This window comes from Oncorhynchus keta, chromosome 29 (genome assembly GCF_023373465.1).
Source record: "Oncorhynchus keta strain PuntledgeMale-10-30-2019 chromosome 29, Oket_V2, whole genome shotgun sequence".
Taxonomy (NCBI): Eukaryota; Metazoa; Chordata; class Actinopteri; order Salmoniformes; family Salmonidae; genus Oncorhynchus; species Oncorhynchus keta.
The window spans coordinates 31673624-31685931 of NC_068449.1; the positions used below are offsets into that span (position 1 = coordinate 31673624).

At 42.5% G+C, this 12308-nt stretch overlaps 1 protein-coding gene across 1 annotated transcript in view; it reads right to left on the reverse strand.

Moving 5' to 3' along the window:
• prkd1 (protein kinase D1) overlaps positions 1-12308 on the reverse strand; it is a 68459-nt gene that overhangs the window by 21353 nt on the left and 34798 nt on the right. The window contains exon 2 of the mRNA XM_052486430.1: positions 633-771. Within this exon, the coding sequence (XP_052342390.1) occupies positions 633-771 (139 nt within the window). The remainder of the gene's footprint in view (positions 1-632; positions 772-12308) is intronic.

Here is a 12308-nt window from a genome sequence, read left to right on the forward strand (position 1 = left end):
GCCGTAACAAAATGTTTTGAAACATTTTGCAACAGAAAACCACAATGAATGTTTCTTATTGGTCAAGTTTGGGTAGTTCCTCCCCATTTCAGTTTATTTTCTTCCGTTTGATGCCTAATGAACACAGCCCTGTTCTAGTGTGTACTATAGTCTTACCTGATAGCACTACCTCAACCAGGCAGTGTGTAGTGTGTAACATGTAGTGTGTAGTGAGAACTGGTTTTACCTGATAGCACCACCTCAACCAGGTAGTGTGTAGTGTGTAACATGTAGTGTGTAGTGAGCACTGGCTTTACCTGATCGCACCACCTCAACCAGGTAGTGTGTAGTGTGTAACATGTAGTGTGTAGTGAGCACTGGCTTTACCTGATCGCACCACCTCAACCAGGTAGTGTGTAGTGTGTAACATGTAGTGTGTAGTGAGCACTGGTTTTACCTGATCGCACCACCTCAACCAGGTAGTGTGTAGTGTGTAACATGTAGTGTGTAGTGAGCACTGGCTTTACCTGATCGCACCACCTCAACCAGGTAGTGTGTAGTGTGTAACATGTAGTGTGTAGTGAGCACTGGTTTTACCTGATCGCACCACCTCAACCAGGCAGCGTGTAACATGTGGTGAGTACTGGTCTTACCTGATAGCACCACCTCCACCAGGTCTCCCTCTGTGATGTCTGTAGCAAATTTCACCAGCTGGAGGATGTTCTCAGAGTCTGGGACATGGCGGAACAGTAGGATCTTATCATACATTCCATAGAAGCCACACTCAGGTAACTGTGTGGAAGAGAGAAAAAAAGAGTAGCTGTCATTGGTTAACATTTGATAGGTTTTCTTGTTTGCGGACTATAGTTCTGTCCAAAACAGATTCGCTATTCTATTGCTTGTTGATTAAGTGGAAAGAAATGTACAATCATTTCCTTTCAGACAATTTAAAACAATATCTTAATAGTCAAATTGAAGATGTCCTTCTCTGCTTTTTTTTCAGGCAACACAAGAAGAAATCTGTCTCCATAGAGACCCTTGGAGGCATCTCACACAGCAGACTAGGGCAGATTAACCTAATAACATTTAGAGGAACAATGATATTGTCTCTAAATTCAATTTACAGAGTCCAGGGTTCAACCTTTCACCAATGATGATACAGTACTGATACCCAACTGCCCATTAATAATATAGCTCCAAAGGATCTTCAGAGATATTTACAAAGCTGTTCATCACAGCCTCCATTCAATAACAATGTAAGTTACAGTAAAGTCATATGTCTCTTCAAATGGAATTGCATTGGTGCTATGCTGATGATTAAGGAGCCCCATAATGATGCAGACTGTTATTAGCCCGTATGCTGTCTTGTTGTACAGTTGAAGTCGAAAGTTTACATACACTTAGGTTGGAGTCATTAAAACTCATTTTTCAACCACTCCACAAATGTATTGTTAACAAACTATAGTTTTGGCAAGTTGGTTAAGACATCTACTTTGTGCATGACACAAGTCATTTTTCCAACAATTGTTTAAAGACTGATTATTTCACTTATAATTCACTGTATCACAATTCCAGTGGGTCAGAAGTTTACATCTGGAACTGCCGATCTGCGGCCAACAAGGCAGAGTTCATCTCAGCCTATGCCTCCCTCCAGTCCCTTGACTTCTTGGCACTGACGGAAACATGGATCACCACAGATAACACTGCTACTCCTACTGCTCTCTCCTCGTCCGCCCACGTGTTCACGCACACCCCGGTTCTGGTCAGCTGGTGGTGGCACCATCCTCATCTCTCCCAAGTGGTCTTTCTCTCTTTCTCCCCTTACCCATCTGTCTATTGCCTCCTTTGAATTCCATGCTGTCACAGTTACCAGCCCTCTCAAGCTTAACATCCTTATCATTTATCGCCCTCCAGGTTCCCTGGAGGTTCATGTTGATGCCTTGATAAGCTCCTTTCCTGAGGACGGCTCACCTCTCACAGTTCTGGAAACCTCCCCACGTCTACCTTTGACTCATTCCTCTCTGCCTCCTTCTTTCCATTCCTCTCCTCTTTTGACCTCACCCTCTCACCTTCCCCCTACTCACAAGGCAGGCAATACGCTCCTCATCTTTACTAGATGCTGTTCTTCCACTGTCATTGCAACTCCCCTCCAAGTCTCCGACCACTACCTTGTATCCTTTTCCCTCTCGCTCTCATCCAACACTTCCCACACTGCCCCTACTCGGATGGTAGTAGCCTGTCATCTCCCCCGTTATCCTACATTTTCCCTCTGAAACTTTCTCCAACCTATCTCCTGATTCTGCCTCCTCAACCCTCCTCTCCTCCCTTTTTGACTCTTGTCCCCTATCCTCCAGGCCGGCTAGTCCTCTCCCGCTCCGTGGCTCGACGACTCATTGCGAGCTCACAGAACAGGGCTCCGGGCAGCCGAGCGGAAATGGAGGAAAACTCGCCTTCCTGCGGACCTGGCATCCTTTCACTCCCTCCTCTCTACATTTTCCTCCTCTGTCTTGCTGCTAAAGCCACTTTCTACCATTCTAAATTCCAAGCATCTGCCTCTAACCCTAGGAAGCTCTTTGCTACCTTCTCCTCCCTCCTGAATCCCCCCTCCTCCCTCTCTGCAGATGACTTCGTCAACCATTTTGAAAAAGAAGGTCAGACAGTCATGTGTGCATACATTTAAAACAATATGCTCTACCAACTGAGCTAATAGTCAAGTCAAACGAAGATTCTGCTCCTGCCCTCCCTCTGACCTCTTTTTCTCTCAGGCAATCACACGGCCGAAACAACCTGCCCGCTGTATCTCCTCTCTTCTCCAGACCATTTCCGGAGACCTTCTCCCTTACCTCACCTCGCTCATCAACTCATCCCTGACCGCTGGCTACGTCCCTCCCGTCTTCAAGAGCAGAGTTGCACCTTCTGAAAACCTACACTCGATCCCTCCGATGTCAACAACTACAGACCAGTATCCCTTCTCTCTTTTCTCTCCAAAACTCTTGAGCGTGAGGATCTCTCTCAGAATGACCTTCTTGATCCAAATCAGTCAGGTCTAAGACTCAGTCATTCAACTGAGACTGCTCTTCTCTGTAGGAGTTCAAAGCCTCTTCTGCTCTCATCCTTCTAGATGGCTGATACTGTGAACCATCAGATACCCTGATACCCAACTGCCTGACAGGTTAATAATCTCCTCACCACGCGCTCTCAACTGGTGTCCCCAGGATCTTCTAGGCCCTCTCTTATTCTCGCAAACCAAGTCACTTGGCTCTGTCATAACAATGGGCTCTCCTATCATTGCTAAGACGACACACAATAATCTCTCTTCAACCAGGTGGAATTGCATTCTGGTGTGTGGATGACTCACCACCTGCTGAACCTGATTAAGGACTGCCCCATAATGATCTCGCAGACTGTTATTCCCAGCCCGTGATCCTGGACAACACCCTGCTGTCTTGTGTCCCGTACAGTTGAACGTGCCTCGAAGCGGCGCAGGTCCTTCCAGGCATATCACTTGATTACTGCAACTCGCTGTGGCTGGGCTCCCTGCCTGTGCCATTAAACCCCTACAACTCATCCAGAACGCCGCAGCCCGTCTGGTGTTCAACCTTCTCAAACTCATTTTCAACCACCCCGCTCCTCCGTACTGGCTGTTAACAAACTATAGTTTTTCGCACGGAGCTTGGGGGAACGGCACCTTCCAGGCTCTGAGACATCTTCACCACCTTGCTCGCACCACTGACACAGCCCAGTCAAAACTTTTTCCAACAATTGTTTAAACCTGAAACCCCACCTCTTCAAGGAATTATTTCCTTCTCACCCCCCTTATTTAGATGCAAGTCTGTTCCACTGGGTGTCATATGTTTGCACAATTCCAGTGGGTCGTCTGCTAAATGACTTAAATGTAATGTAAATGTACATACACTAAGTTTACATACACTAAGTTGACTGTGTCATGGAGCTTCTTTTTTTTGTCAATTGGAGGTGTACCTGTGGATGTATTTCAAGGCCTACCTTCAAACTTAGTGCCTCTTTGCTTGACATCATGGGAAAATAAAAAGTTATCAGAACAGACCTCAGAAAAGAAATTGTAGACTTCCACAAGTCTGGTTCATCCTTGGGAACAATTTCCAAATGCCTGAAGGTACCACGTTCATCTGTACAAACAATAGTACGCAAGTATAAACACCATGGGACCACGCAGCCGCCATACTGCTCAGGAAGGAGACTAGAGAGACTCTGTCTCCTAGAGATGAACAAACTTTGGTGCGAAAAGTGCAAATCAATCCCAGAATAACAGCAAAGGAACTTGTGAAGATGCTGGAGGAAACCGGTACATAAATATCTATATCCACAGTAAAACAAGTCCTATATCGACATAACCTGAAAGGCCGCTCAGAAAGGAAGAACCCACTGCACCAAACTGCCATACAAAAGCCAGACTACAGTTTGCAACTGCACGTTGGGACAAAGATCGTACCTTTTGGAGAAATGTCCTCTGGTCTGATGAAACAAAAATATAACTGTTTGGCCATAATGACCATTTTTATGTTTGTAGGACAAGTGGGAGGCTTGCAAGCTGAAGAACACCATCCCAACTGTGAAGCGGTTGTGGATATATTGAAGCAACATCTCAAGATATCAGTCAGGAAGAAAGCTTGGTCGCAAACTTCCAAAGATCTGGCAAAGGACAACAAAGTCAAGGTATTGAAGTGGCCATCACAAAGCCCTGACCTCAATCCTATAGAAATTTTGTGGGCAGAACTGAAAAAGTGTGTGCGAGCAAGGAGGCTGACAAACCTGACTCAGTTACACCTGCTCTGTCAGGAGGAATGGGCCAAAATTCACCTAACTTATTGTGGGAAGCTTGTGGAAGGCTACCCGAAACATTTGACCCAAGTTAAACAATTTAAAGGCAATGCTAGCAAATCCTAATTAAGTGTATGTAAACTTCTGACCCACTGGGAATGTGATGAAAGAAAGAAATACTGAAATAAATCCTTCTCTCTACTATTATTCTGACATTTCACATTCTTAAAATGAAGTGGTGATCCTAACTGACCAAAAACAGGGAATTTTTACTAGGATAAAATGTCAGGTATTGTGAAAAACTGAGTTGAAATGTATTTGGCTAAGGTGTATGTACACTTCCGATTTCAACTGTACAGTCTTTACCAAGAGGCAGAAGCCTGTAGCCTAGACACAGACTTGACAATTGTTCTTCTCTGGTAAATGTAAGGTAGTCTGTTGCAAAAGAGCCCACATTAACAGATGCAGACTAGGGGCCAATTACTCTATTTTAATGCAGTTAGAACATGTATTGTGTTTCATTAAATTAAAGACCCAGGATACTAGAAAATAGCCCAGGGCAAAGATACAAAACAAACTTGTGCTGTATTTAGTGAGGTTAAACATTCAGAATGTTTCAGATAGAAACATTGGATAGAGCAGCACATTCTGTCACGTTGCACCCATGCTATTTAGAAACAGTAAAAGGAGAATGGTCTGTTTCACCATGTTCTGTTGTAGAACATCATTGGATTTTTAACTGTCTGTTTCACGAATCTATCTAAAGTCTGAGGTCAAACTATGGCGTGCTTTAGGTCAACAAGCACAATGCCAGGGCTGGAAGAAAAAAAATGTTTTGCTATACCGGTATTGATGCATGGACCGGATTTGGATTTATGTTATACCTTACATAACAGTATTCCAATGTTTGCTTTGTTAAATTTAATAATTGAAAGATAAAACTCGAACAAGCAGAGCAGGTGCCAAAAGGACCCTAGAAATCTGCACACTGCCCCTTGAGGTGGAAGTATGAACTGCCTATAAATACATAAAAAAATACCTGCCAATTATCAGCCTGAAAACGTCATCCTGGCACGTTTAATCAAAAAGGTTAAATGTCACAGTAGCTGACTTTATCTCAATACATTGCAGTCAATGGGGAAAGATAAGCAACAATCAAATTAATCTTATGTCGATAAATTCCAGTCAATGGGAAAAGATGAGTGTCACAGGGTTGATGCCTAGGGGAATACATTGCATCAATGGGGGATGATTAGGATCACAACATGATTTTGAGCCAGAAGTGGAAATTAAGCTAGGGTTAGGGATAGGGTTGAGGCCAGGTTTAGAGTTGAGCCGGGAGTTGATATGAAACTAGGGTTAGGGATAGGGTTGAGGCTAGGTTTAGAGTTGAGCCGGGAGTTGATATGAAACTAGGGTTAGGGATAGGGTTGAGGCTCGGTTTAGGGTTGAGCCGGGATGTGGAAATGAAGCTAGGGTTAGGGATAGGGTTGAGGCTAGGTTTAGGGTTGAGCCGGGAGTTGATATGAAACTAGGGTTAGGGATAAGGTTGAGGCGAGGCTTAGGGTTGAGCCGGGGGTTGATATGAAACTAGGGTTAGGGATAAGGTTGAGGCGAGGCTTAGGGTTGAGCCGGGAGTTGATATGAAACTAGGGTTAGGGATAAGGTTGAGGCGAGGCTTAGGGTTGAGCCGGGAGTTGATATGAAACTAGGGTTAGGGATAGGGTTGAGGCTACGTTTAGGGTTGAGCCGGGATGTGAAAATGAAGCTAGGGTCAGGGATAGGGTTGAGGCTTAGGGTTGAGCCGGGAGTTGATATGAAACTAGGGTTAGGGATAGGGTTGGGGTTTAGGTTTGAGCCGGGATGTGGACATGAAGCTAGGGTTAGGGATAGGGTTGAGGTTTAGGTTTGAGCCAGGATGTGGACATGAAGCTAGGGTTAGGGATAAGGTTGAGGTTTAGGTTTGAGCCGGGATGTGGACATGAAGCTAGGGTTAGGGATAGGGTTGAGGTTTAGGCTTGAGCCGGGATGTGGACATGAAGCTAGGGTTAGGGATAAGGTTGAGGTTTAGGTTTGAGCCGGGATGTGGACATGAAGCTAGTGTTAGGGATAGAGTTGAGGTTTAGGCTTGAGCCGGGATGTGGACATGAAGCTAGGGTTAGGGATAGGCTTGAGGTTTAGGTTTGAGCCAGGATGTGGACATGAAGCTATGGTTAGGGATAAGGTTGAGGTTTAGGTTTGAGCCGGGATGTGGACATGAAGCTAGTGTTAGGGATAGGGTTGAGGTTTAGGCTTGAGCCGGGATGTGGACATGAAGCTAGGGTTAGGGATAGGATGAGGTTTAGGTTTGAGCCGGGATGTGGACATGAAGCTAGGGTTAGGGATAGGCTTGAGGTTTAGGTTTGAGCCGGGAAGCCTGATGAAGTTCCATGGAAGAAATCAGCTAAAGAGGGGTCGGGAACCCGTTGTAAATCAGTTACGCCTCGCAACACGTCAAACCAATCAAATGCCTTGCTTGGCCGGAGCTCCAAAGGTGATTACCGGATTAGTGACGTAGGAGCAACAGTGCATGAGGAATAAAAATGTGAACAAAACAAGCATTGGTGGCATAACATTTGATAAGGTTTTAAGATTAACTAAAGCGTCAGCAACAGGGGAGAAATGGTCTACAATGCTGGCCATATCAATATTTTTACGAGCTAATTCTCTCACAATCATAAAGCCAACAAAATGTTAATAAAAACAGCATATTACTGAACTAAAAGGTTAGCTGTGTTAGACCAGTCGCTAGCTTATCCAGGGTCAGGGATACATAGAAGCATGTACTGTCTATATATGGAAACAACTGCAATCATTTAGCATGCAACATTGCTAAAATGAATGAACTAAAATAACATTAACCTCAAAGAGTTACCTGTAATACTCTTGCAGCCTAATTGTCAACTCCTTATTTTTGTGCTGTACCTAAATTACAAGGGTTGAATTGCCACTGAACCATTTTATGTGAGCAACATCTGGTATATGGTTTGCCTCGTATACATTGTCTACTGGTATCATTTTAAATTGAGAACATTCAGCTCAACATGTAAATAATATGTGAGTTTAGCCATTGTCTGCTTCAGATGACAGATGCCCATAAAGCCAGTAATACCATCATACTGTAGGCCTATGGCTGTATTGGCGATGCCTGCCATATGATAAGCTACAAAATGGATTCACATAGCTGATACACAGAGAGAGTGACAATCAAATAAAACAGATTGGAGATCTTACAAATGTTCATTTACAACACAGGCACAGAGACAGAACCCCTTTCCCTCTTTATTGCAGGACTGTGATATATGATTGATCAACATCAACACTAGTCACATTTGAATAATAGTTTAACAATTAAAACAAGTTTAAATGCTTCGATTCAAATAATCAACACTTCATTACTTCAAAATGTACAAATAAGCTAACTCATATGTAAAGATTAGACTTCTCAGTCTAAACAACAATAGATCATTGAGTAGTAACTATGCTATTATTATTAAAGCATAATTTCAGGTGAAATGTGGAGCAAGGTTGCCAACCTTGCTTCACTGATCCCTGATTTACTGGGAGAGCAGACTTCTATTCCAGCACAGCAATATCACACTTGATTATCAACTGTCATGACGTTGTCCTGGGGGTAGGTTTATGACAGTCATAAATACCTCTTCCCCCCTTTTTCCTCTCTCTACCCTACTGATGTTACATTTGCAAACCCCTTGGTTAACATAGAGATTCTGGGAACATCAGAAGGTGGGGGGAAATTAACTATATTCTGGTAATCCGACCAATTGAACATATGCGGAGGTACTTAATGAATATGATGTCAGTTCGGTTGTCATCTGAGACATTCTCATCAATGATAAGATGACATAAACTCTACAGTGGAAAGTCTACACATCAGAGTTATCGGATTCACATGGAATTGTTGTTCAATTTAAATATGTTTGAATATGAAATTATTCATGATGGGATGAAATGTGATTTTAGCTTCTTTAATGTGAGATTTGGGTTTTCATAAGGTTAGGGCTCTGCTCAATCAGTGGCCCGCCCCTGTGAAGGGACATGGGCTATAAAACTTTTCAAACACGCCCTCCTCTCCCTTCCTATACAAAGCCTTGACGACAATATAACCTCTTGTTCCGAGGATGTGAGGACGACGGTCCGATGTCAGAATGGTTCAGATAATAACTACAGAACGAAGCCAACATCAGCGTGAGCTTTGGTTGCGAATGGTATGAACTTTGAACTCTTATTCACTACAGAAGTGATACCTCCTAGCCACGGAGTTAGCAACAGCAGCTGCAAACGAGGGATAGGAAGGAACAGACAGAGTAACCCGTCTATCACACAACAACGTTATTACAACGTATCCAATTGACCACCAGAGACATTCTTCAAAGGACAAAGGACTCGGTTTGGCAACACGGCCTTCCATCTACCACCAACCTACCGAAGTGCAGCTCAGAGTAAATATTTATCGCATTTTCCTGTATTTACGATAGCACAGCTTCTTCCTTTGTTTCTCAGTCTTCCCGCTCTTTCACTCAAACCCAGCCCCTTATCTTTTGTGTAACAAGCTGTCATATCTGTTCCGCCCGCCAGGGACATTTTCCTTTATGACGTAATTTGTAATGAAGTTATGATTAATTCTGTGTATGTGTAATTCTGTGTGATTAGTTAAAATATTTAGTAAATAAATAATTAAACCCAATTTTGCATTGCTGATTCAACTTGTTAGCCAGGGTTCGTGAAGATAACCAAGAATTTACAACTTTCAGATGAGACTGAATTAAGGTGATGATTAATATTGACTGCTATTGATGTAAAATATGACTAGGTCTTTATTAGTTTATTCGGAAGATAACAGCTCTATAAATATTATTTTGTGGTGCCCCGACTCTCTAGTTACTTACATTTACGTGATTAGCTCAATCAGGTAATATTAATTACAGAGAAGGGATTTTATAGAATAGCATGTCATATCACTTAATCCGGCATAGCCAAAGACACAACATAACTCATTAGATTTGATAAGTTGAATCATGGTTGGCCTGTTCCAATTGTAATATGTTTATTCATTGTGCGTGATGTTTAATTGTATTTTTGTATACAACATTTGCTAGCATACACTGCCTTCAGAAAGTATTCATACATCTTGACTTATCCCACATTTTGTTGTGTTACAGCTTTAATTAAAAATTGATTACATCTTTTTCAACCTCACCCATCTACACACAATAATACCCTATAATGACAAAGTGAAGACATGTTTTCAGAAATGAAGCAGATTTCTTGAAAATGAAATACAGAAATATAATTGACGTATGTAAGCATTTGCACCCCTAAGTCAAAACATTGTAGAAGCACCTTTGGAGGCGATTATAGCTGTGAGTCTTTCTGGGTAAGTCTCTAAGAGCTTTGCCCACCTCGATTGTACAATATTTGCCCATTATACTTTAAAACATTCTTCAAGCTCTGTCTGTTTGTTGTTGATCATTGCTAGACAGCCATTTTCAAGTCTTGCCATAGATTTTCAAGCCGATTTAAGTCAAAACTGTAACTAGGCCACTCAGGAACATTCAATGTCGTCTTCCATCTTTTGTGGAACAGTCAATTCTTAACATAAAGGCTTGAAACTCGTTAAAGAGTGTCCCTGGGAGGACATACAGTACATTGAATTTCAGCTTCCTGCGATTACAGGAAGTGACTTAATTTGGGGTAATAGAGCTGGTTTCGAAGGTTTAAAAAGGTTTAATCTTCACATATTTTACATATGAGTGACCGAGGAACCCGACATATGAAATTTGAAGTCAACCAACCCAAAGCATTTTTGCCCTTGATTGGACACAATGGTCTTACAGTTCTAGAAACTAAGAGCCTTTCTATGAATTATTGAATTAATACTGAAGAGGATTGACTTGAAACTGTCTGTGTCTATCTGTGCCTATCTGTCAACCTGTCTGTGGAAGAGAGGGAGAGATGTTGAGGAGGGAGGAGAGAGAGAAAATGGAGAGAGTATCAAGGGGAAGAAAGGGGAAAGAGAGGTGAGAGGGTGAAGGAGGGATGGCTGAGAGTAGGTAGGGGGAGATGGTGAAGGAGGAATGGGGAGAGAGTAGAGGGAGAGAGAGTGAGAGATGAGAGGAGGTGGAGGGAGGGAAAGAAGGGGGGAGAGAATGGAGGGAGAAGGGAGAGAGAAGGGGGATAGTGGAGGGGGAGAAAGGGGAAAGAGGGTGAAGGAAGGATGGCTGAGAGAGTAGGGAGGGGAGATGGTGAAGGAGGAATGGGGAGAGATTAGAGGGAGAGGGAGATAGAAGAGAGGAGGTGGAGGGAGGGAAAGAAGGGGGGAGAGAATGGAGGGAGAAGGGAGAGAGAAGGGGGATAGTGAGGGAGGGGGTGAGAGAGACGGAAAGGGTGAGGGAGGGGGAGAGTGTAGAGAGGGTGAAATAACGGGGAGAGAGAAGAGAATGAGGGGATAAAGAGGAGGTAGAGAATGAATGACAGACATGAGATAAATTAGAAATACATCAACCCTGTGACACATCTTTTCTCATTGACTGTATTAAGAAAAACATCAGCTACAAGGGACCATGTACCCTTTTTGCAATAATGTGCCAGGATGACGTTTTCCTATGATATCATGTTGAAAATACATGGTCATATAGGAGAATAATTATTCTGATAAAGAAAAAGTTACCCTTTGACTAAATTAAGGCATACAAATACAAAAAACAAATGTGGCCCTTTGTGGAAATGATAACAGTGTGCAGGAGATTCAGAAATAGATGAAAATGCCCCCCCTCCAATTTCTCACATGGAATAGCCTTCATTTATCAGAACCAGAGTAGACTGACGAGTTTCAGAAGCAAGCTCTTTGTTTCTGGCCATTTTGAGCCTGTAGTGAAACCCATCAAATGCTGATGCTCCAGATACTCAACTACTCTAAAGAAGGCCAGCTTTATTGCCTCTTTAATCAGCACAAGTTTTCAGCTGTGCTAACATAATTGCAAAAGGGTTTTCTAATGATCAATTATCCTTTTAAAATTATGAACTTGGATTAGCTAACACAACGTGCCATTGGAACACAGGAGTGATGGTTGCTGATAATGGGCCTCTGTATGCCTATGTAGATATTTAAAAAAATATATTATAATAATAATCTGCCGTTTCCAGCAACAATAGTCATTTACAACATTAACAATGTCTACACTGTATTTCGGATCAATTTGATGTTATTTAAAAAAAATTGACAAAAAAAAACATTTTTCTTTCAAAAACAAGGACATGTTTAATTAAGTGACCCTAAACTTTTGAACGGTAGTGTAAAATTGCCTTCAAATATGTCATACAGTCAAACATTCTAAAAACATGTTGATATGATATTTTGGCCATATTGCCCAGCCCTAACTTGCACTATACGTCTAAACACGATGTACGTGGTTACTAAACAATTTTAGGAATAGCATCCCCCTTATCAATCCAATGTCAAAGAAAAG